Source organism: Cervus elaphus, chromosome 15 (assembly GCF_910594005.1).
Source record: "Cervus elaphus chromosome 15, mCerEla1.1, whole genome shotgun sequence".
Classification (NCBI taxonomy): Eukaryota; Metazoa; Chordata; class Mammalia; order Artiodactyla; family Cervidae; genus Cervus; species Cervus elaphus.
Window position 1 is genome coordinate 9,350,956 of NC_057829.1, and position 26,180 is coordinate 9,377,135.

The 26,180-nt window shown below is 42.6% G+C and overlaps 1 protein-coding gene across 4 annotated transcripts in view; it reads right to left on the reverse strand.

Moving 5' to 3' along the window:
* Window positions 1-12,280: 12,280 nt before the first annotated feature.
* The window catches only part of DISC1 (DISC1 scaffold protein), a 428,932-nt gene continuing 415,032 nt past the window's right edge, over window positions 12,281-26,180 (reverse strand). For all 4 annotated transcript variants that reach the window (XM_043924985.1, XM_043924986.1, XM_043924983.1 and 1 more), the window contains 3 exons: window positions 23,949-24,066; window positions 16,415-16,572; window positions 12,281-14,403 (listed from right to left, as the gene is read on the reverse strand). In XM_043924985.1, coding sequence (XP_043780920.1) covers window positions 16,433-16,572; window positions 23,949-24,066 — 258 coding nt within the window. In that variant the 3' untranslated portion in view covers window positions 12,281-14,403; window positions 16,415-16,432. The remainder of the gene's footprint in view (window positions 14,404-16,414; window positions 16,573-23,948; window positions 24,067-26,180) is intronic.

Consider the following 26,180-nt stretch of genomic DNA (forward strand, 5'->3'; position numbering starts at 1 on the left):
TTGCAGTAAGTAGTTCATGATTTGAGCCACAAACAACTACTGGTCAGTTTTGCTGACTGTATAGAGCATCTCCATCTTCAGTTGCAAAGAACAAAATCAATCTGACTTCAGTATTGACTATCGGGTGATGTCCATGTGTAGAGTCATCTCTCGTGTTGTTGGAAGAGGGTTGTTTGCTATGATCAGTGCATTCTCTTGGCAAAAATTCTGTTAGCTTTTGCCCTCTTTTATTTTGTACTCCAAGGCCAAACTTGCTTGTTACTCAAAGTATCTCTTGACTCCCCTGTGATGAAAAGGACACCTGTTTTTGGTGTCCTTTGAAGGTTTCGTAGGTCTTCATTAGAACCATTCAACTTCATCTTCTTCAGCATTAGTGGTTGGGACGTAGATTTGGATTACTCTGATATTGAATAGTTTGCCTTAAAAATGAACCAAGATCATTCTGTAATTTTTGAGATTGTACCCAAGTACTGCATTTCAGACTCTTTTGTTGAGTATGAGGGTTACTCCATTCCTTCTAAGGGATTCTAGCCCACAGTAGTAGATATAATGGTCATCTGAGTTAAATTCACCCATTCCCATCCATTTTAGTTCACCAATTCCTAAAATGTGATGTTCACTCTTGCCATCTGCTGTTTGACCACTTCCAATTTACCTTGATTTGTGGACCTAACATTCCAGGTTCCTATGCAATATTGTTCTTTACAGCATCGGACTTTACTTTCACCACCAGACACATCCATAACTGGGCATCATTTCCGCTTTGGTTCAGCCTCTTCATTCCTTCTGGAACTATTTCTCCACTCTTCTCCAGTAGCATATTGGACACCTCCCGACCTGGCGGGTTCATCTTTTATTGTCATATCTTTTTGCCTTTCATACTGTTCATGGGGTTCTCAAGGCAAGAATGCTGAAGTGGTTTTTCATTCCTTTCTCCAGTGGACCATGTTTCAGAGGGTAGGCAGAATGAAAACCACAATTGCAGAAGACTATGGAAGGGATTTACCTTATTCACATGTCATGTGGGTGTCCAGGCCTCCTAGACCATAAGGGAGGCATGGGGGACCAAAGCTGCTTTCATGAAGGGCAGATTAGACTATCATATATGCATAACTCTGGAGCACCAGAGATGTCTGATTGTATCAAAGAGCCAAGTACTCTGAGGAACAGAAGTTCCTAAAAAGAGGGAAAATGATGTAGAAAAAAGGAGGACCCTAATTACAAACTTTGAGTAAGTTGTAATCATATTGAAGATGAACTCTGCTGCCAAGTTCCAATTAAACACTTTACCAAGAAACAGTGGGTGCCCATCAGCTCCTTCATTTTCAAGGGTTACCTAAGATAAACTGGTCATGTATGTTACAAAGTCTCCCCAAGTGGCTTAGTGGTAAAGAGTCCGCGGGGTAATGCAGGAGACACAGGTTCAATCCCTCAGCCGGTAAAATCCCGTGGAGAAGGAAATGGCAACCTATCCCAGTATTCTTGCCTGGAAAATTCCATGGACAGAGGAGCCTAGCAGGTTACAGTCCATGGGGTCGCAAGAGTCAGACAAGACTTAACGACTAAACAACGATGACATGCACCATGAGCCACTGATGTATTAGTTCAGTGGCACCTAAATGTTGTGCAAGCCTCCATAAGAAGAGAAACAAATCAGCCAGTGCATTAGCTAAAAGTCGCTGTATTTTAATCATAAGACAACATGAAAATGGAATCAAGGTGTTTCTATTTCCTGGTGACATTGCTCTTTTCAGATTTTGGACTGAGGCAATCCAATATATCCTCCTTATAGGTAGTGATCCATAAGTTTAAGTTTCCTTATCTGTAGGAGAGGGATAACAGTAACTACCTGTGGGGTTGTTGTTATAATTAAGATTATTCATGCAAATCCCTTGGAAGTTCCCTGCTGAATATGGAATCATGTTTCTGCTCTTCTTCACATTAAAACTCCTCCCAAGGATTTTGCTAACTCTTATAATCTCCTGTGACTTTCTCTCCTTTTCTCCACTTGCACTTCTCTCTCTTTTAAATACTCCTCTCTTCCTACTTGTTCTACACGGTTCTATGGCTTTAAGCACTCTCTATGTGCCATCATCATTTAAGCACCATCACCAACTCTGGGAGGTGGTGATGTACAGGGAAACCTGGCATGCTGCAGTCCACAGGGTCACAAACAGTCGGACACAACTTAGCAACTGAACAACGCAACAGGATATGACTCCCTGGTCCAATTTAAATATATGCTGCCTACTCAATATCCTGGCTGGCAATTTCCATTCCCTGCACCCCTCTTGCAACACACACACACACACACACACACACTCACCCTCTCCCTCAAGCTCTTCTCTACCTCCATAATGATATCACTATTTACTCACTTGCTCAGACCCCAAACCCAGGGCTTCATTGCTTTTCTTCCCTCACACTCTGGACAAATGATCATAAAGTGAGATACGTAAAACCCAAGAATCAAGGCTGTGAGCACAACCATGAGCAAAGGCTGGTATGGAAATAGGTGAGAATTTGAGGAATAGTGAGTAACCCAGAGTAGCTGGGAGGAGGTTGCTTAAGATGGGTTTGGAAGGATAGTCTGGTTACAGACAATGATCACCATTGAGTAAAAACTTTATTTTCTGGGCAACAACAAATCCCTGAAAGATTTTGAGCCTGATCTAACCATTGGTTTAGGAAGATAACTTTGACCATGAATTTGAATTATGAGACACGCAAGACAAAGAAACCAATTAGAAACTTATAGCAATAGTTCAAGTAAGTATGATGAGAAAGTGGACAAGAGAGTGAATAGAGAAATAAGAGAGATATAAAAACTTGAAATGCTAAAAGCATGAAGACTTTCCTGTTTGGATTTGGGATGGGGAAGAAGAAGGAGTATAACGTAATGGTGAGGGTTCTTCTCTGTTTCCCAGAAGATAGAAATGTCAGGAACTACAGTCAAGGACAGCTGAAAGATAGACAGATTTTTAGGAGGAAGAACCAAATGAAATTGGCTTTAGACATGTTGACTTTGGGATGGTGTAGTGACAGGAATCTCCAGCAGAATCTAAAGTTCAGAAAAGAAGACAAAATCCGAAAATGATAGGAAAACATTGAGCCACACATAGCTTCCCTGGTAGCTCAGATGGTAAAGAGTCCACCTGCAATGTGGGAGACCCGGGTTCAGTTCCTGGGTCAGGAGCCACACACAGCTTGGAATCTGGGACCCAGCACCTAAAAATGGCAACCCACTCCAGTATTCTTGCCTGGAGATCCCATGGACAGAGAAGCCTGGCAGGCTACAGTCTTCAGGGTCACAAAAGAGATGCACCTTAGTGACCCAACAACAACAACCACTTAACATATGGTGGGTGCTCAATAAATAGTTTCAATTGTCTCATAACTTTGGGAATGATCACTAGAAAGATAATGTTAAAATTGTTGGAGCAGATGAAATTACCCAGTGAGAAAGCAGATCTGAGGACAGAGGCTCAGGGTATCGATCTTTGCAGCAGGAGAAGGAACAATCAAGCAGGAATACTGATGCAGGATGAGACCTCGGGGGATGTAGAGTCCTAGAACCCCACAAGGGAGAGAGAGATTCAATGAAAAATAGGTTTGTTTCAACACTGGACTTTGCTACCAAAATGTCAAGTGGAATGAAGATAGAAAATGCTATGGGATTTGGCAGGCCATACACAAAAAGAGTTTTAATGAGGTGGGGGAAACAAGAGTCACCCCCTGGGGACTACAGAGTGAGCACGGGATCTGAGAGCACAAGGATGCAGCAATAACTTCTAGTACTGAATCTTTATCCCAGATGCTTCCATGGTCACGTTTCCCAGGTCTCTGGTAGTTGCACAGGCATGAGTGAATGTTTTAGCCCTTCAGTCCATGCAGGTAACTATTTCTGATGAGCCCAAGAAACATGCCCATTTTGACAGTTCTATTCAACTTCCCATCATGGTTCAAAACCAAAATACAATTTTTATCCCAACAACGCCACTAGGCTGACTTGTGGGAATCACATGTCTACCTCTGGAAATGTCTGGGGAATAAAAGGTTTCAGTTTGTGTGTCTTTATAAAATTTTTCCCCTAATTGAGGAAGTCTTTCAGTTGTTCCAGAAAATCCTTCACTTCCTCTATGGGAGAGAGGCGTCTCTTTACGATTCAGGGAGAAGCACTATGGCAGAGTGAGTCACAGTGTCTTGATAGCATAACAAAGGGAAAAATAAGAACTAGGCAATTTGAGAGCAATTACTGCAATCTTCTTAGTGGCTATGATTTCAGATTTGCCATAACCATCACCAATGAATAGCTGATTTAACAAGAAAGAGGTTTAACGAGAGAGAGAAAGGGAGAAGGGGTGGGCTGGGGTGGGGAGAGCAAGGAAATGATTCAGTGTTGGTTCCCAACCTTCCCAACTGAGTCAGTCTCAATTCCCGATGTGGATGGGCTGGTGTCATCCCCGAGGACACTTGCTTTGGGTCAGTCTTCCACTGGCCTGTCTCCTGACTGCCTTTAGAATTCCACTCTGGGCATCTAGCAGGGCACAGACTCCTAGGACAAGGTCCAGACCTGATGCCATGCACCTCAAGTACCACTTGTTCATGGGAAAGAGACACGGAACCAAAGAAACCCTTTATCTGTGAATTAGTAGTCTAGAATCTTCTTTACATTTGAGACCTACCATGGTTCATCGGCCTCACAATGGGAAAGGGCTCAGTGTCTTCCAAGCACAAAATATCCAGACAGGGAGTTCCCTGCTTGTCCAGTGGTTAAGACTCTGCGCTCCCACTGCAGGGGACTCAGTCTCCATCCTTGGTCAGGGAACTAAGATACTGCATGCCACAACTAAGAGTTCGCATGCTGTGACTAAAGATTCCTCGTGCTGCAACTAAGACCCAGTGCAGCCAAATACATAAAATATTTTTAAAATATCCAGACACTTTAACTCACTTCAAATCCATTGAGGTTAAGTGTCTCCCTGGTGACTGCCAGCTCTTCAAGCCCAGAAGAGATGCCTATGTACACTTGTCCTTAAAAGTCAAAACTCCACTTAGCAAGATCCCACTTGACTTGTCCTGTCTGTGCGTCTGATTTTCCTTGTGTGACAAATGATAAATCAGAGACTTCCTGGGATTTGTGTGGGACCTGCCATTGCACACAAGTCTTTTACATGTTCATTTTCTCCCCCCATAGTTACAACATATCTTTTGCCTCACCCTGGCCTCATTACTACTTTCTTATTTTCTCCCATCTTTCGTAAGAGTGCATTGTTTTATTGTCATCTTCATTTTTAAAAACACCCTTCAGCAATGTCTTTGCCCACAGCAGGGATTATCAAAGTCTCTCTGGGTCCCCTCATGTTCCTGTCAAGGAATTCTTACTCACTCTGCTTGTAAAGAATGGAACTCTGGTAGACACAAAGCTTCAGACACTTCCATCCCAGTGAAGAAAGCCTTGGTGCAGGGTTCCTATTTACAAAGACTCCTACGGAAGCAGAGTCTCCATTCCCAGCATCTCCAGCTGTGTGGTTGTTACAGATGTTCTTATCCTGCTGAGAGCAGGAGTCCCCACTGAAGGCAAGATAAATGCCGGAGCCCCAGCCAGAGTCCCTTCAAGGTTAACAAATGAAGAGGGTGCTTTCGAATCACAGAGCTCACCCTGGAGCTCTCAACTCATCAGGAACTGCTACTTTTCCTTTCCCCTCTAAAGAGGAAAAGCAAATAAATTAGGTAAGAAAAAGAGATGGGGTGCACGTGTTTATACAGAGTGAAGTAAGCCAGAAAGATAAAGACCATTACAGTATACTAATACATATATGTGGAATTTAGAAAGATGGTAATGATAACCCTATATGCAAAACAGAAAAAGAGACACAGAAGTACAGAACAGACTTTTGGACTCTGTGGGAGAAGGAGAGGGTGGGATGTTTCGAGAGAACAGCATCGAAACATGTATATTATCTATGATGAAACAGATCACTAGCCCAGGTTGGGTGCATGAGACAAGTGCTCGGGCCTGGTGCACTGGGAAGACCCAGAGGGATCGGGTGGAGAGGGAGGTGGGAGGGGGGATCGGGATGGGGAATACGTGTAACTCCATGGCTGATTCATGTCAATGTATGACAAAAACCACTACAATATTGTAAAGTAATTAGCCTCCAACTAATAAAAATAAATGAAAAAAAATAAAAAAATAAAAAATAAATAAAAAAAAAAGAAAAAGAGATGGAAATCATCAAAGCCCTAAGAGGGAAGGATTAGTAAAAGTTAGGAAAGTAGGTGGTTGAAGTGGGGTGGAGATAAAAATGATGGTGCGTCAAGGGACAGGGTACCGAAATGCACCTTTGGAAGGGGACCAAGAGCTGGGGTAACTCACAGGGGCCTGGAATCTGCATTCCTACATTGCTCAAGGGCAATGTAAGGAAATGGGTGGGGGTCAGGTTTGGGGAGTGTTCTGGCTCTGGTCAAAGCCAAGCTCTAGTTCATATGCACGTCTGCAGGTTGGGGAGGATGCCTTAGAAAGAGCCATGGGTGTTGATGATTATTTACCCCTCAGCTAGGCTGGACTGAGTAGATTAAATGTTCCCCAAAGCACTTTCTATTTCAACCTTTCATGTTCTCTTGAGTATCTGAGACCACCCTGGGAGTTGGGAGAAGGGGCACATGAAGCCACAAATGTGACACATGTTTTTTAATTGAACAAGAGAGGATCTCTTTATTTAAGTATATGTACCTGATTCTCCAGAGAAACCAAGATGATTTCAAGGAACATCCCGAGAAATACCAATCAATAATAAAATCGAGCTAAATTTATATCATAAACAATGTACAAAGTAAAAGCAAAATGTTATGCAAACACATTTATACTATTGACACAATGTAATAACAAAATATGTTAATATTATAATTGTATAATATACTATAAAACTATAAGATTACATTTTTAAAATCAGAATACTAAAATACAGAGTTAAAGAACAAGTAGAAATAGAAAACCCTACATACACCTCAAGTTATTCCCTTTGGGGTGCATACAGTGGTCTTCACTGGGTTGCATTCACACTTAAATTGATTCTGTTCACTTTCTATACTAGAAATTTTCCTCATTTTAAAAGCCTGTATATGTTGATTTATTTTTCAATTATTTCATTTATATTGATCTCTGAGTCTTTCCACCATGCCGAGTGGCAGGGTTTATTATTATCAATTTCGTTTTGCACATATTCAAACAAAGGATCAAGAAGACAACTGGCAAGTGGAAAATGACTTCAGTCCAGATCTTTAGTCTCCTAAATCCTGGATGCATGTGGGACCCCACACAACTTTATCTGGAGAGAAAACAGACCTACAAGAGGCAGAGCACAGACCTACAAGGAGGCAGCATCAGTGAGGACAGGAGTGAAATGCCGCTGCAGAGTTGAAGCTGCTCATTTTAGTGGCAGACACTGCCCAGCTGCGATTTGCCAGCTGCGGTAATTGTGGATATTCCGTGACAAGAGGAAGCACCACAGAATCAATGAAACCAGTCAATACCTGGTTGGGAATCCCCTCAGCAGAGGAAGGACTGATTGCAGTCTGGTTGTTGTCAATTTGTTCTCTAATGTAAGTTTAATTTCAAATGCATCATTCTTTCTTACCTTTTATTCTAGAATTCTCACTCCTGGGAATTCCTCCCAGGAACAAAATTCAAAGGAAAGGAAAAGCTATATGTATGAAAATATTGTTGCAGCTTTGTCTATAACAGCAAAATACTGGAAAGATTTAATACCCAATGACATAGGAAAGAGAGGAAAATAATAAAATGGGAAAGATTAGAGATCTCTTCAAGAAAATTAGAGATACCAAGGGAACATTTCATGCAAAGATGGGCACAATAAAGGACAGAAATGGTATGGACCTAACGGAAGCAGAAGATATTAAGAAGAGGTGGCAAGAATACAGAAGAACTATACAAAAAAGATCTTCATGACCCAGATAATCACGATGTGTGTGATCACTCACCTAGAGAGAGACATCCTGGAATTCGAAGTCAAGTGGGCTTTAGGAAGCATCACTATGAGCAAACCTATTGGAGGTGATGGAATTTCAGGTGAGCTATTTCAAATCTTAAAAGATGATGCTGTGAAAGTGCTGCACTCAATATGCCAGCAAATTTGGAAAACTCGGCAGTGGAAACAGGACTGGAAAAGGTCACTTTTCATTCCAATCCCAAAGAAAGGCAAGCCAAAGAATGCTCAAACTACTGCATAATTGCACGCATCTCACATGCAAGCAAAGTGATGCTCAAAATTCTCCAAACCAGGCTTCAACAGTACTTGAAACATGAACGTCCAGATGTTCAAACTGGATTTAGAAAAGGCAGAGGAAACAGAGATCAAATTGTCAACATCCCTTGGATCATAGAAAAAGCAAGAGAGTTCAAGAAAAACATCTATTTCTGCTTATTGACTATGCCAAAGCCTTTGACTGTGTGGATCACAATAAACTGTGGAAAATTCTTAAAGAGATGGGAATACCAGACCACCTGACCTGCCTCCTGAGAAACCTGTATGCAGGTCAAGAAGCAACAGTTAGAACTGGACATGAAATAACAGACTGGTTCCAAATAGGAGAAGGAGTATGTCAAGGCTGTATATTGTCACCCTGCTTATTTAACTTATATGCAGAGTACATCATGAGAAATGCTGGGCTGGAAGAAGCACAAGCTGGAATCAAGATTGCCAGGAGAAATATCAATAACCTCAGATATGCAGATGATACCACCCTATGGCAGAAAGAGAAGAAGAACTAAAAAGACTCTTGATGAAAGTGAAAGAGGAGAGTGAAAAAGTTGGCTTAAAGCTCAACATTCAGAAAACAAAAATCATGGCACCTAGTCCCAGCACTTCATGGCAAATAGATGGGAAAACAGTGGAAACAGTGACAGACTATTTTCTTGGGCTCCAAAATCATGGCAGCCATGAAATTAAAAGATGCTTGCTCCTTGGAAGAAAACCTATGACCAATCTAGACAACATATTAAAAAGCAGAGACATTACTTTGTCAACTAAGGGTCTGTCTAGTCCAAGCTACGGCTTTTCCAGTAGTCATGTATCAATGTAAGAGTTGGAAAGCTGAGTGCCAAAGAATTGATGCTTTTGGACTGTGGTGTTGGAGAAGGCTCTTGAGAGTCCTTTGGACTGCAAGGAGATCCAGCCAGTCTATCCTAAAGGAAATCAGTCTTGAATATTCATTGGAAGGACTGATGCTGAAGCTGAAGCCCCAATACTTTGGCCACCTGATATGAAGAGCTGACTCATTTGAAAAAACCCTCATGCTGGGAAAGATTGAAGGCGGGAGGAGAATGGGATGACAGAGGATGAGATGGTTGGATGGCATCACCGACTCGATGGACATGAGTTTAAGTAAGCTCCGGGAGTTGCTGATGGACAGGGAGGCCTGGCATGCTGCAGTGCATAAGTTCGCAAAGAGTCGGACACGACTGAGCGACTGAACTGAACTAAAGTGACACAGGAATAGAGACTTCCCTGGTAGTGCTAGTGGTAAAGAACCCACCTGCTGGTGCAGGAGACCTAAGAGACACTGGTTCTATCCCTGCGTCAGGAAGATCCCCTGAAGGAGGGCATGGCAACCCGTCCCAGTATTTTTGCCTGGAGAATCCCATGGACAGAGGAGCCTGAGAGTCACAAAGAGTCGGACACAACTGAAGTGACTTATGGATGGACATAGGAATATCTAAGCTACAGCAGATCAACTTGATAGAATACTATGCAGCAACAAATACAAAGATTACAATGATTATGTAGCAAAATGGAAAATACCATCATCTTAAACATAAAAAGCAGAATAAAAAATAGACTAGCTGCAATTTAATGAAAATATATTTTTGTGTAGATGAATAGAAAAATGAAGATTAGTGGTTTATACATGAATCTTTTAAAACAATTTTTAATGTTGTTCTTATAAATAAAATAATATAGGAAACAAAATAATGAGTGACGGTTGCTTAATATGAACTTAACTGCTATTGGGTATCTTTCTGTGTGTGCATTGTCTAGCAATTTATCATGTAGATTTAAAACCAAAAGTTCTGAGAAACAACGCATATTTTCATTACTGGCTGAATGATTTTCACTAAGATTTTAACCTCTATAAATTTATAAATAGTCACAAATTTATCCATCATAGGAAGAATAATTTTTATAATAAGAATTCAATGTTTCTGGTGTGAATAAATAGACAATGGGAAGAGATCAAATTCCTGTCATGCACTTGAGCTGTTTCCAATAGATGCTTCAAACTCTTGAAAACAGAAGAGTAAAATCAATCAGTTCTTATGTGTTATTTTAATAATGAGAAGAGATATTTTCTGGACTGTTCTTCACTCTGGTGTCTGTCAGAGCCTCCTTTCTCCAGTGTGAAAGTATATGTGGCAGGTACCTTTAAAAGCACACCTATTTGAATAAAACACTGATTGCACACGTAACTCCTAAGAAGCAATGGGGGAGAGATGTAACTCCTTTCCCCCAGCCCCACTCTGTCTTCACAGCCAACTACAGCTCTTTTAGATCTCTTAGATCTTGTGTTCCAAAGAAGGAGGCTTTGCCCAACTCCCTAACCCAGGACCAGAACTGGAATTACAGAAGGGATTGAATTTTTGGTACTTTACCACCAGACATCATTGTTCAAATGTCAAAACAAAATTCACCCCTTGTCTTTAAAATGATAATATTTATAATATTTTATAATATTTGTAATTATAAATATTGTTAGTTACTTCCTTCAGATCATTTGATCATAATATCTGACAGTTGTCTTTTTATCACCAATGTGTGGCACACTCCCCAGTATGGTGCTGGGTACAGAGTGGATGCTTACGAGGGGGTAAATTCTGAGGCGGTGCTCGGGGGCCTGGGCCCAAGTGCCCTGCCCTACCCAAGGGCCCACTTCCAGTCTCCGTGATCATGTTTTTTTTCTTAAAGAATTTATTTTTTGAATAAATAAGCATAAGCACTCGGTACAAATTTTTAAAAGAACAGGACATGGAAAAAATAAATCTCCTTCCAACCCTCTCCCCCAGGTTAAGTGCGTGCCTTTGAGGTGATATTTCTGCAGATGCAAATAGACATGTATAGAAAGACCTTTTAGCAACTTCAAAGCATTCCATAGTGTGGTGTGCCATAATTTATTTAAAAACAGTTTGCTATGGATGAAATTTTAGCTTGTTTCCAATTTTCTCTCTTACAAACAATAGGGCTGTTAAAAAACATACTGAGGCATTTTAGACTTTTTAAGAGTTTTTTTGAGCAAAAATCAATCTGAATCAGGCGGTGCCAAACCAGAAGTAGTTGGGAGACACCACCGACAGGAGGGAGAAAATGCCTCACCGGGAAGCGTGGTAGCCAGGGAGGCACTGACTGGCTACAGTTCAAAGCCTAATCGGCTGTTTGTGACTGGCCGTCCTCGGGCTTCAACTTCATAACCTTGAAGCATTTACAGGCTTAGAAGTGGGTTTGCTGGTGTAGGTGCCAGGGCACTGGAGCTCCCTCAGGCTAATGGATTCCTTGTTTAACGGCTTTTACAGTATAAATGCATATAGCAACTCTGCTCATGTGTGAGTACCTTTGTAGTTTAAGCACCTGAATGAAGAATTGCTAGAAAGGATGAAGCAGAGAATGGTTGCTGAGAATATCTAGACATTTGTGACTCTGTTGGGATCAGGTAATATTTATGAATTAATTTATAGAGATCTGACAATTTATGATGACATTCTACCCAAAATTTAATGTCATTCTCTGTATTCAATTCTCCTCTTGTGTTCTTCATCTTAAAATTTCCTTCAGGTAAGGCTATATGTTTCTTATTTAAATTTGCTCCTAGCTGTTTTCTTTTCTTGTTGCTATTGAAAGTAGGGTCTTTTCTTATACTTTATGTTCTGATTATTATTTGTGTATGTAAAGCATATTGATTTTGGTAAGCTGATTGTGTTGTTATTTGTGTAAATAAATTGTGTGTGTGTTAATTCTCTTAGGTTGTCTGGCTTACAGTGACATCACCTGCCACTATTAATGTTATATCTCCTCCTTGCCAGATTGTAACTCTCATTTGTTTTTCTTGCCTAAGCCAGCATCTCCAGTAAAATATTTCAGTGTTGTTAGTGGGCACTCTGTCCTGTTCCCCACTTAATGGTAATGTTATTTTCAATTTCTTCAAAGGGTCTGGAATATAAAATTCCATCATTTTCTGACTGGTTAATATCTGAAAGTAAACACATACACACTTTTAAAGCATTGCTTTATTAGAAACATTTTGTGCAATGTAAATACATGACTCATCCTATAACAGAAAGATGAGAAGAGTAAAGCTGATACATTTTTCTATCCTCCATACTCCAGAAGATAAAAAAAAAATGTTAAAGGCGCACCAATGACTTGGGTAACATTTTTAGTTTAACATATAAAAAGTAAATTTTATGAAATAATAAATTACATGACAAAATTCAAAGATTAGATAAGATGAGGGTATTCAAAATTAGAGCATCAAATTATTTGTTAATGTAAGCCATTAGACAATGAGTGTAAAGCTGCTTTCTCTAATGTTTTCTGAAAAACACCAATTAGATGGACGTTTTCAAGAAAATCTGCCTATTGTCAGGGAGTAGGTGGTTGTTCCTGGCATGACTTTATAGGGGATGGGGAATGAATGGTGGATTAGGACAGTGGCGGATGGTGGGTCCTTGAAGCCTGAGTCTAGACTTCACGGTCACAGTGCAGTGAGGCTCAGCTCGGGGTGTGAGGGGCCAGGCTTTCCCTAGGCTCAGTTCTCTGATTCTCAAGAAGAAGTTCCAAGATGACCATCTGTTCTCAAGGGAACAAGTAAGCTCTAGGCTTGCAGTCCCCTAAAGACACTAAAAGCACTTCAGTAAGAACACAGGTAGGAGTGGTCTACCTGTCTTCAGCAGTCTAGTTGTTGCTTCTGGCCCCCATTCACCTGCTCTGTGCTGTGGGTAATGTTCATCAGTCTCCCGAGGTTCAATTTCCTCAACTACAAACACCTGCCCCATAAGGTTGGACTAAGAATTAAGATGATAATGATTATAAAGGTGTTGGAACAGTCCCAACACACACATGTGAGCACCTCCATGCTCCTGTGGTGGGGAATCCACCCCTACCACACAGGAAGAATAGTTTCTATTAGAACATGTTCATCTGATTTGAGGAAGATCATTTTGATGTTGAAATGTCAAGAAGTTAGAGGGAACCGGGAAGGTCACTGACGGAGGACACGCCCCAGCTCGGTCTGGTAGAGACAACGGGCTGGCTTTCAGATGCCAGAAGCTCAGTGCAGGCTACCATGGAATCTATCACTGGTTCTCTCGCATGCTGCCACGGAATCAGACCCAAAGCCATCATTTCCCACCTGCACTTGTGCTTATGGTCCTGACCATCTCCATAAAAGCTTAGATTTTTATTGTTATTGCTTTGTGGCTTTTAAACCCAAGCTCTAATCTCCTCTTATGTCGCCCTGACAGAAACTGCCCTCTATTATGGTTTTGGATATAAAGCCCTGGGATTTTTGGGGTCACTGTAGCTGAAGAGGGGCGTGAGAAGGTCGTGTGGGCAGAAGAAACACCCTGGCCTTGTGCAGGCTTCCTGGCTGCCTCTGACACCAGCACAGACTAGGGATGAGCTGCAGCAGGTGGTTAAAGCATCATTCACCCACCTTGATCTGGCATCTCAACAAGGAGATGGATATGCTGCCCACTGGGACACTGGAGAACACTTATTTGGGGCACACTCAGATAGTCATTAGCTTCCAGAATTTTCAGATACATCATATCCTCACAGAATTATTCATGATGGTCCCTGAGTAATACAAAACACTTGCGTTAGGTGACTGCTAAAATGTCTCGTGGGGTTTTTTAAGATGACACTTCTCAAAGTAGGGATTCATTAGAGACAATTCTGACTCTACAAGTTTTGCTTCAGTGGAATTAATTCAAGGATTCAGGAATTCCATGTGCCATGTGACTAGTACATAATATTGCTTAGACATGATAAATAATTCAGAATTCACTCCATCATTGAAAAACATTGAAAAGCATTCCTAGAACAAACTAATTATATTCTTACTAAAATATGCATAGTATAGATATTTAAGTGCTCACCAGAAAATTGTAGAAAAGACAATCAGGAAATTCATATGCTGTGCTTTGGCTTGTTCCCTGGACCGTGGCCACCTGCTGGCTTAAGCAGGGCCATCTCCTGACGGAAGCACTGCACGGGAGAAGGCTGAGCAAGGCACCAGCTGCCTTCGGAAATGGAAGTGTGACTTCAGGAAATGACAAAGATTGTCTACTGTCCATGGATCCGAATGAAGACAGGAGCATCACTAATCCTTCTGAGTGTCAAGAGACAAAAATACAAAAACACCAGTTAGTCAATTACACGTATAAACTGCGGCCAGTCCTTACTAACTCAACACTACAAAATTTTGGGGCTTTCCTGGTAGCTTAGTCAGTAAAGAATTTGCCTCAAATGTGGGAGACCTGAATTTGATCCCTGGGTTGGGACGATCCCCTGGAGGAGGGCATGGCAACCCAGTCCAGTATTCTTGCCTGGAGAATCCCATGGACAGAGGAGCCTGGTGGGCTGCAGTCCGTGGAGTCGCAGAGTCAGACACGACTGAGCCGCTAAGCATAGCACCGCACAGCAAAGGTTTTGAGTTTCACCTCTAACTCACAATAAGTGATAAAAACCAGTGTTCAGATCACGACACCCTGAGAGAATGCAGCGCTGCACAGCAGTAGACTGATGGAATAGTCATAGATTTTAAATTTAAACACTATGATCCATTCAACTTGGGGAGTTGTTTGGGGCAAGACGGAATCAAGAGGGTTTCCTTACTTGAAGCATTCTCAAAGGCTAATATGCTGATTGCACCATTGCTCTCCAGCAGAAATGACGGGCATAGGACGCTTCCCAAACATGCCAAAGGAGAGCAGTGTGTCTACAGAGCATCTCTCAAGGCTGCCTTCCTCAGTGTACCCTGGGAAGTGCTGTTGGGTGAGCTCAGCCTGTTCTACAGCCGCCTCAGCAGTGAGAAGCCTTCAGTGTCCACATTACTATTACTGACAACAGCCCTGCCTCACTGAGTACAGCACTGGTTAACTGAGTTCAGTACTGCTTCACTGAGTGCAGCACTGGGTAACTGAGTTCAGCACTGCCTCACTGAGTGCAGCACTGGGTAACTGAGTGCAGCACTGGTTAACCAAGTTCAGTACTGCCTCACTGAACACAACACTGCCTGACTGAGCACAGCAGTGATTAACTGAGTATAGCACTGATTATCTGAGTACAGCCCTGCCTTGCTGAGTACTAAACTGCACTGAAGCTTTCCACTTCCATGTCCTGCCTGATCCTGTGTGAGACTGGTTCAGGGGAATATAGGAGAGGCTTAAACATTTAAACATGTTCCCAACCCACTTATGGCCCCTACTCCCTTCATGCTCTAATTGTTGGTGAATTTCAGCAAGTCCTGATGAAACATCAGGGACCATCCTACAAAGATAGGTATTGCCACAACAGGAAAACCGGAGGGCTGGGGCTCATGATAGGCTGTCTCTTTAAAAATACCTTCTGGAAATTTTGATCTTAATTCTCCTGAGATGATAGAGAATCACAGGAGAAGTTAGGGTGAAAAGCTGTTATTTCCAGATTCTAGGGTTAATTAGCTCCCTTATATACCACGCGCCTGTAGGAAAGTGTAGCAGGTATGATGAGAGAGACATGTATGCTTTCTTTTTTTATAAGTTCTTAAATCAGGAGCTATTTTAATTGCAGCAGAAAGCAAGATGGTACAAGAAAAGAGACATCTTTCTAGCAGAATTCACCCCAACCTCTGTCTAATGAGGCTTCCTTGGTGGCTCAGCTGGTAAAGAATCTACCTGCAATGCAGGAGACCCAGGTCTTATCCCTAGGTTGGGAAGATTCCCTGGAGAAGGGAATGGCAACCCACCCCAGTATTCTTGCCTGGAAAATTCCATGGACAGAGGGGCCTGGGGGGTCTATAGTTCATGGGGTCACAAAGAGCTGGACATGACTGAGCAGCTAACACTTTTACCGTCTGTCTAATGGGGACTGTAATGGAGAGATTTTTTCCAAGTCCTCTGCAGGATGCTCTTGTTAATGACACAGTAAGTGTCTCAGACTGATAGAAGGAAATCAGCAGATCACCCCCCCCCCCTGCATATTCCAAACTGCAGACTCCCCTGAACTCGGCCCCAGGAGAGAGGACCACCCTTCGGCTGGGCATCCAGGCTTCACATCTCCGTAATGGGTTCAGGCACACTGGTTATGCAGAAGGGGTGGGAGAGGCCCCCAGCGCTCATGCTGATGACACGGTCACTCACCCTCCGTCCTGTCAGGCCTCAGGCCTGTGCTTCCTGGACGCCAGCTGTCACACATGAAGCTGCAGCCTCCCTCTCCCCCGCCTCCTTTGCTGGCTGGAGCTGCAGGGCCATGGCCTGGAGAGTTTCCTTCACCATCTGGAGCTCCCCCTTGAGAGACTGTGCGCACGTTGTTAAGGAACACACGTGAAGGTGACGGGCGGCCCCTGCAGCCTCCCAGGGATCTGGTAAGAGCCACGCGCCTGCTGGAAGCAGATGGGCACTGCCCTCTAATTGCAGTTTCAAGTTCCTCCAAATTGGACCAATTAAATATTAATACAAATGTTACACTTCTTTTAAGAGCGATTGCAGTTCCTACAAGGCCCGAGGTCATTGACAGTCTCAAGGAAGGTTTCCAACAGGAAAAGGAAGAGTCAGCTTTTCGACTGAGACAGATGGCAAGCTAGGATGCTCCACGGACTATGGTCAGTGAGCCTGTACTCCTGCTAAGCCCCTGCTGGGGTGGGGGCCACTGCACATCCAAGTGCCCTGACAGTGGAAAGGAAAGACGGCTGGAAACCAGAGTCTCCTGGGGAAAGCCAGGACTGGGCGCCACCACAGGTCCACGGCCAGAGTCGTGAGTTACAGTGCCTGTCGGCCACTGGCCAGCCTTGTCACCGTGTGTAAATCATTCTGAATCTCAGTTTTCTCCTGAAACAATGACTTCAAAACCCCTTTGGTTCCAATCTGCTGTCATGTGTTAACATGCTCTGGGGCACTTGTGAAACAGCCATTCAGGGCACTAGAGATTTGACACAGGCAGGGAGCTTGCACTCTCTGGGTTGGCTAGCTGATTGATACATTATTTCTTTAAACTGTTGGGCTCTTAGTTTCCTGACCTATAAAGTTCTTTCTCCTGGAGATAAAGCAATCACAGAGAACTTAGCAAATAATTCTATGGAATAAATAATATGACGGCCTTTCTTTTAAGAGATGAGCTCTCTTCTAGGTGTTTAAGCTCGGGAACATTTAAACAATGGTGGTCTTCCTGTCTATCCACAGCTAACTCTGCTTTTCCTGGTGTACCTAGAGTCAGAACAATTCTAAGACAAATACAGAATGACTGGTGGATTAGATTCTGTTAGTTTAATAAGCAAACTAATTTAACTTCATCCAACAGGAACTTAAGAAGAAACTCAGAACACGTTGACACCACTGAAATGCTGGTACATCTTCGCATGAGGTCAGACCACTTAAATATTACTAGATCAGATACGCAGAAAACAGAAAGCTTTAGGGTAAGCAGCTTGCAGAAGTCTTCCCACTCACAGACTGCCTACATCTACTACAGTGTTGTTTTATCCAAATTCGATGTCAAGAGACAGAGATACCTTTAGGTTATGACTATAGGAAGCTTTCTTTTTTTCTTTTTTAAATAAGGAACTCCAAAGGATCCTGGGAATTATGCAAATGAAGCTCACCTAAACAAAAAACGCTGAGCCACCCTGACAAGCCTTTGGCAGTTATTCTTGCTCTTGAAGCCTCACCAGACTTCATCGCTTACATAATTTACATACATCTACTATGATGATTCACTCCTTGCACTTGAACTTGAGCGAGGGAGGGGTGGGGGTAAGAGGGTGGAGTTGAGGAGACCCAAGAGAAGAAAGTATCCAATACTTCTCTTTTCTCTTTTTTAAAAGATTTCGTTTTCTTCTATTTCTCTGAACAGCTCTGCTAATCTTTAGTAAAAACACATATGACTTTACACAAGCAAGAACATAAGTGGTCCCAGACCAAATACCAAGCTGCCAATTAATCACAAAGTTAAGCTACATTTATAAAGAGTAAGCATAGAGCTTGAGCAGTTTATGAGTCTTGACAAACTCCTGAGACTTCATTACCTCTGATAGGCAGCTGGGCCTACAGGCCCCACTCGTGATACGCTGAATGACAACCAGCGTTTTTAGAGAGAGAAACTGAACCAAACTCAACTGCCTCTTAAAGAACTCATAAAATTTCTAGCACTGGGAGAACGCACTGAAAAAGGGTTTTGAAAAGAGAAAGAAGCCACAAAAGAAAAAGACTATGTTATACAACTAAAATAACACTCAGACAATAATCTCGGACAATCTCAGCCCCTCAGACAATAATCTCCAGGGACACAGGGAGGAGTGAGAAGATGGAAATTTGAGGATGTGCCCATCAGCTCTGGGAAGCTGGCAAACCATCCAGTGCTTTCATTATCTTACTTATAAAATGCAGGTTTTTCTGACTGCTCCTCCAATAAATTCATAGTTAAAGCCGGTTGATATTTGACCATGTGTTTTGTGAAAGTTCTGAGGAAACAGAGTAAAACCTCGGAGCTGGAATTTATGTGTATGTGACAGAGGTGCTTATTATATCTAAGTGCAAGAAGAGGTCTAAAGGAGTTAAATGATTCTCAGTACGCCTGTGCCCTGGCAACCTCTCAGCCACGCGGGCATTTCATTCTCGGTAACAGATGTGCCACCAAAGATCTGAGGCAGCTAAGAAAGTCAGCACATTGATTACAACGATGGCATAAGGATTGGCATGCCATATCTTTAAAAACCCCTTTGAACCCGAGACCACCTTGCTATAGACTACAGGTGTATTAGGCAAGGGTATTACTTCTTTAAAATTTTTTTTTTTTACAATTAAAAAAGGTTTTTAAAAATTTTGGCTGTGCTGGGTCTTCGCTGTAGCACATGAGCTCTGAGTTTTGCCACACGGACTTGGCTGCCTGGAAGCAAGTGAGATCTTTGCTCCTTGACTAGGGATTGAATCCACATCCCCTGCACTGAAAGGCGGATTCTTAACTAGTGGACCAGCAGGGAAGTCCCAAGAACATTACTTCTTGATGGCAAAATTGTGCAGTGTGTTTGCAATGAATAAAAGCACGTTTCACATGCGTCTTCCAGTGCTAAGACCACACTGTCCTTTAGGGCAGCCATGTCCAAAGATCCTCAGATTTTTCCAAAGAGGTCTTTTGTTTATATATCAAAAACAATTGAGTGTTTTACTGCCAATTGTGATTCCAAGCGATCATTAGCTGGGTCAAACGACGATCTTCAGTGCATCTGATCCCCTTTGCTTCCAAAAGAAGTAACAGTACTTCCTTTGAAATAGTTACTCATTTGCTAAATTATTTTTTCATTATCAACAGTGACTCCGCAGGCCCTGTGGCCACAGTCTTGGGAACTTTCCTGCATTCCCAAAGCCAAAAGCGAGGGCACAGTTGTTGAGGAGCGGAGAGAAAAGCCCCGCCCACACGCAACAGCCTCAAAGGGTGTGAAGCTTGCGCAGGCGCACTTCCTGTGGTGCCGCCCAGGGCCAAGTTAACCCGCGCTAAGCCTGCAGTCGGAGCCAGGTGTCCACACCTCTCCTGGGCTCCCACTCCTTCTGTTCCCATTCCACTCCTTTTCGTGGGGGCCAGATGGAAGAACCCCGGCCTCCATATTCGCATCAGACAGTGCGCACAATGGTCAAACTGCAGCGTCTTAGGGTCTCACTTCTTTCATCTGTGACACCATGATGGTCACAATCCCTCTTCCAGCTCTTCAGTTCAAGAAGATGAAAGCATTTCCAAGGAGGCAAGAGCAATTCCCCCAAACTCCCATTTCCTTTGTCAGTTACAGCTGCATGTTTTAAAGCTGAACCAAACAAGGGCTCTTAAGCTCATGTGGCATTTGTGTATGTGTCTGGATGTATTTAGAGTGTTTGCATGCCATCAAGCACCACCAAAACTAATGGATTGGGCACCACGCATTCCAAGTAAAGAGAAAGAACAGAAATCCAGGAGGGTTTCCTGGACATAAATGCAAATGGAACCACAGATAGAATCAGTCTGTCCTGTCTCATCTAGGATTCAGAGGCAGTCAGAATTACTCTGGGGGCTCTGAAATATGCTCAATGTCCCACTCCTAGGTGTCCTTCTTTCCTTCTGAAAGAGTGTTGTACAAGTTGAAGGAGAAAGAGAAAAATCACCGCTAAAACATCCACCTAACCTAGATGGTTTTCAGTTAAAGCGCTATCTACATGGAGGAATGATTCCATCCCCTCAACATGTTTTTTCAAAACACAACTGCTAATTAGGATCCAAAGTGACTGTGAAATTATACTACAGACTCAGACACACACTCCTGGAAATCCCGGCTTGAGTGGCAGTGAAGTCACACCTCCCGTCCTCGCCTCAGATGCCAGGCGTGAGTCACCTCTATGATGCCGGCTCTTCCAATTAGCGCTGCAGACTCTTCTCAGATGCTCGCCGTGTGCTGCCTGATGGGCTGGTGCTGTTACTCGGCGTGATTTAGTGAGCCTGTCAGGAGGATGAGGAGACACGGCCTGTCTTCTCCCCTTCCTCCACTCTGTCAATCCAGTGCCTTCTTCATAAAAACAAGAGACTACAAGTCAGCTGTCCACGGCCTTGATGTGAAACCAGGATGCCCAGAGGATCTGCTGGGAAGGTCAGCCCCATGCTTGTGACTGCCGCCCACCCCTGATGCTACAGCCCCAGGGCTTTCTCACACTCATGGCTTATGCAAAGTTCCATGCCTCCCGCATCTGGAGTGTCCAAGGCTTGAATCTTCTGGACATGGACATCGATGTGGGCTCAAATTAATCATGTTCACGCTGCAGCCTACACACAGGAGGCTCTGGCAGAGTCCTTAATGGAATCAAACAAAAATACTGCGCTCGCTGGGAAATTCTTTCCTGTTGTTGACGGCAAGCTGTTTCTTTCAACTGCACTCAGCTTTGTCTCTTTGATCAAGAATGGAAACACAAACCAATCGGAGCTTGGCTGGAGGATTTCAGCAGCCTCTTTGAATCGAGATAAGTTCTCATTTGAAACAAGGGCTTTGGTTTGTGTAAGAAGCCTCAGCAGTGCCTTGTAAACCTGTCTTTCTATCTCAGGGCACCCAGATCCACTAAGCGCCACTCTGAATTCAAAGATACCTTCTGTGTATTTACTGTCCATCAGTGACACAGAACAAAGCCAGAGATGCAGAGGAAAGTCTGAATCGAAATCCATATTGTGGTGTAAATTTTACAGGTGGAGGGTGACTTCAGTACCTAAACCAGTGCTTCCCAATCCTGGTTTGACAAGTTCCCTCTACGTTTCCACTTATTTTAACAAGGACCAGCAAAATTCTCAATAAACATATCTTCACTAAACACCTCTTATTAAAGTTTAACATTTTTATAGCAATTGTGTGTTCCACAGAATAAACCTGTCCAGCTACTTACAGGCATGGCTGCCTCCTGATTGGCCATGAAGGACCATGGGCTGGTGGCTGGATGCTTTGCCCTTCGTCAGAAACGATCTCGGACAGTCATGCAATTTCTAAGCCTCAGTCTTCTCAACTATCATGTAGAAATAATAATCCCTATCTGTCTATAGAAATTTTATCAGAATGAAATGACTTTTCATATAAGTCATTGTAGGGTTACTGATCAGTTCTTGCAAGGATTTATTACAAAATGATTGAATCAATCTATCTTGAAACCTCATATAAAAATGGGATGTGGTTTGATCTTGTGACACTGCCACCGAAAATGTTTTTCTACCTGAGACCAAGCACTTAACCATGTATAAGAACTATGGTCAACACATCTCTTGAGTATAACCCATTTAACTCAAATAAAAACCTTAGTGAGCACATGCTCAGTCACTTCAGTTGTGTCCGACTCTTTGTGACCCTATGGACTGAAGCCTGCCAGGCTCCTCTGTCCATGGGATTCTCCAGGGAAAGAACACTGGAGTGGGTTATCACGCCCTCCCCTCCAGAGGATCTTCCTGACTCACGGATCAAATCCACATCTCTTACATCTCCTGCGTTGGCAGGCAGGTTCTTTACCACTAGTGGCACCTGGGAACCTTACAGGTACATGTTGTTATCTGACTTTGGAGATGCTTATAGAGGCATTATCCACTGTCCATGAGCCCATTGCTCCTGAGTCTGGCTTGGGAACACTAAAAGCATCCTATTTATACACAGCTCTGTCCCCTCTCAGCCTCCTTCCCACTACCCAAATCTATTAAGGAGAAAACCCAATTCCCTAGAATCAAACTAACGTTTTGGAAAATTTCTAAACGAGAGGCTAACACAGACCTCAAATGCAGCTGTCAGAACTGTTCCCTGAGCCCACCAGAAGCTGGGGGGTTTTCCCAGCGAGGAACAAGCCCACCTGCTGGCCAGGAGCCGCTCCATGTGCACTGGCCCTCGGCAGGACCCTGCTCCCAGGTGCCCAGCCGCAGGCGGTCACTTGTCCATCTGCTGGAGGCCACACTCCCCTAACAACTGCTCAAATCTGTGGGATCCATGAATATGAAACAAACAAAAGTGAAAGACAAAAATACCGCTACTGTTTCTTTGGCCAGCTTTTTAATGAGAGCTTAAATAACAGTTTATTAGGGGTAGGGAGTTATGAAAAACAGAATGTCTGCTTTTAAAAATGTACCTTGAGCAATTGGAAATAATCACTGATTAAGGTGAAAATTTTTTTCCTGCTAAATTTAATAAGCAAGGTGAAAGATTTCAGGTTATAAGGAGAAAAGAAACACAACACTGAATCCATCATTAGACTGTGGATCTGAATACTTGTGATTACGGTTAATGCTTGACCATTCAAATCTCTTTAAACACACACACATATTCCAGATAAAGTCTGGCAAGAGCTAGAATTCTGAAAAGACAGCAATGAGAAACAAAGTTCAAAATAGCTACATTTCTCACAAATACATCTAATAAAAGTCATACTACTGAACAGAAAAGATAAATGAACAAAGAAGTACTTTCATCTAGAGAAGTTTCAACTTATGATTAAATACCTAAAAAAAAAAAATACAGGATGGAGCTGTATATGCCTTCATCCATCTTGCACTCACTCATCTGCCCTCAGAAGTGCTAACCAGGGACAAACCATACACTGATTAATATGAAATTCAGTGCTTCACATGGACAAACTCCTAAGCCAGTAGTTTTTTGTGCCATCTTGCTCACTGGCAACTAGTTTTGATAAAGGAATTTGCAGGTGTGACAGGAAATGCACTGAATCTTGTATGAGAAAAAATTGGAAGGGAGTAATATGAAGCCCCACTAGTGTGATACTCTCCTGCCCATCATATGGCAGAATTGCATGGAAGAGGAAGCTGAAGATGGATTTGGGTTTCTAGGTATTTAGAAAGCCCCTGGAAAACTGAGGCAGTCAGACTCACAACCATCTGAGCCCCACAAACCCAGCTGCACAGCCCCAAAACTACATTTTTCTTTGGCCTGATTTTGTGCATGTCTGAATTTCTTTGGTAGTTTTTTAGCAGTCAGGTTTAGTCATCAAAAATGCCAACTTACCAAAACCTAGAGAGAAAACATCACATACTGAATAATCTCAGAGATCAGAGGTGTGTTGAACTCTAAATACCAGGAGTATCTATTTGTTTCCATCTGCTGAGGCATAGGAAAACCGTGCAAATTTTTAAGACTTTCTTTTACAAAGTAGCCCAACAGGTGCTTCATCTGCGGGATTAAAAGGATATGAATGAGATCTTCATCATGACTGTGGATTGCCATGTGCAGTTGATCTTCTAAGTACAATAGTTTCTTGCCTATAGTTTCACATTTTTCTCCAAGTTCTGCCAAAAAGATATAGGATTCCTGGCCAGGGAAAAAGAAAAAAAAATATCATTAGTAAACTACAGATATTTTCAGGGCTATGAACACATCTGTGATTTATCCAATGGTCCACAAAGGGAAGACTCTCCAACAGAGCTCTGCTACCTTCTGAATCCCATTGGCATCATGCCAGAAACTTTGTCTTCCCTGGAGGTCATTCTTGAGAATGGCAATTTCAGGTTATTACTGAATGATAAGCTGTATGTACGTAACTCCACAGTTTATCTCCTGCATCCAGTCATTTCCAAGACTTGTATCCAGTATATCAACTCCTAAACTGGATTTATCAAAGAGGAAGCCTGGGTCTTTGAACTGCATTCATGGGCAAACTCACACTGGAATAGGAATGCTAACCAAAGAGAGGCTGACCTATAAGAACAGAGAGTGCCCTTTAGGGGCACAGGACTCTAATAGGGCACTGAACATGTGTTTGTACACTGGTCACAGTCCCTGAAAGCTAGAATACTAAGGAGACTTTTTTATGATTTTTTAAAAATTTTATTTATTTTTTAATTGAAGGATAATTGTTTTACAGAATTTTGTTGTTTTCTGTCAAACCTCAGCATGGATCAGCCATAGGCACACCCATGTCCCCTCCCTCGTAAACCTCGCTCCCATCTCCCTCCCCACCCCACCCCAGCCCCTGTTTGGGTTTCCTGAGCCATAGAGCAAATTCCCGTTGGCTCTCTATTTTACATATGGTGATGCAAGTTTCCATGTTACTCTCTCCATACATCTCAGCCTCTCCTCCCCTCTCCCCATGTCCATAAGTCTGTTCTCTATGTCTGTTTCTCCACTGCTGCACTGCAAATAAATTCTTCAGTACCATTTTTCTAGATTCCGTATATGCATGAGTATACGATATTTATCTTTCTTTTTCTTACTTACTTCACTCTGTATAATAGGTTCTAGGTTCATCCACCTCATTAGAACTGGTTCAAATGCGTTCCTTTTTATGGCTGAGTAATATTCCACAGTGTATATGTACCACAACTTCTTTATCCATTCATCTGTCAATGGACATCTAGGTTGCTTCCATGTTCTAGCTATTGTTAATAGTGCTGCAGTGAACAATGGGATGGATACATGTGTCTTTTCCAATTTTGATTTCCTCAGGGTATATGCCTAGGGGTGGGATTGCCAGGTCAAATGGTGGTTTTATTCCTAGTGTTTTAAGGAATCTCCATACCCTCTTCCATAGTGGCTGTATCAATTTACATTCCCACCAACAGTGCAAGAGCATTCCCAAGGAGACTTTAGATGCCAGGAGACCGGTATTGTATGTACAGCTGCTATCACCACCACTGTAAGTAGTCATTTTCCCTCTCTCACACCAGGGCATAAGTCCCACAAAAGAAGGGACGATGCATGTCAAGCCCCCTAAGAGCTCGGACAATGATGGCTTGCTCGCTGTAGGTTCAGAGCTCCTGGCACAATGTCAGACACACGGTAGGCACACGGCATTCATTGTTTCCGTGAATGAATAGCCAAGTCTGGGAGCTCCTGCCTCCTGAAATGTTTCCCCTTCATACTTGTATCCAACACATGAACCAGAAAAGAGCCCTCTTTATGTCACTTTTCTGTACAAAACCACCATGTGGAGAATAATATGAAGGTTACTTAAAAAATGAAAAACAGAGCTACTGTATGAACCAGCAATCATACTCCTGGATGCATAACCAAAGAGAATTATAATTCAAAAAGATGCATGCACCCCCGTGTTCAGAGCAGCACTATTCACAATATCCAAGATACGGAAGCAACCTAAATGCCCATCAACAGATGAATGGATAAAGAAAATGTGGTACATATACACACAATGGAATATTACTCAGCCATAAAAAGAACAAAATAATGCCATCTGCAATATGAATAGACCTAGAATCTCTACTGTACTAAGTCAGACAGAGAAAGATAAATGTCACATGATATTGTTTATATGCGGAATCTAAGAAAATGATACAAATGAACTTATCATAGAACAGAGTCAGACTCACAGACAGAAAGCAGACTTATGGCTACCAAGGAGGGAGGGGGAGGAGGGATAAGTTAGGAGGTGGAGATTAACGTATACACACTGCTATATGAAAGGTATA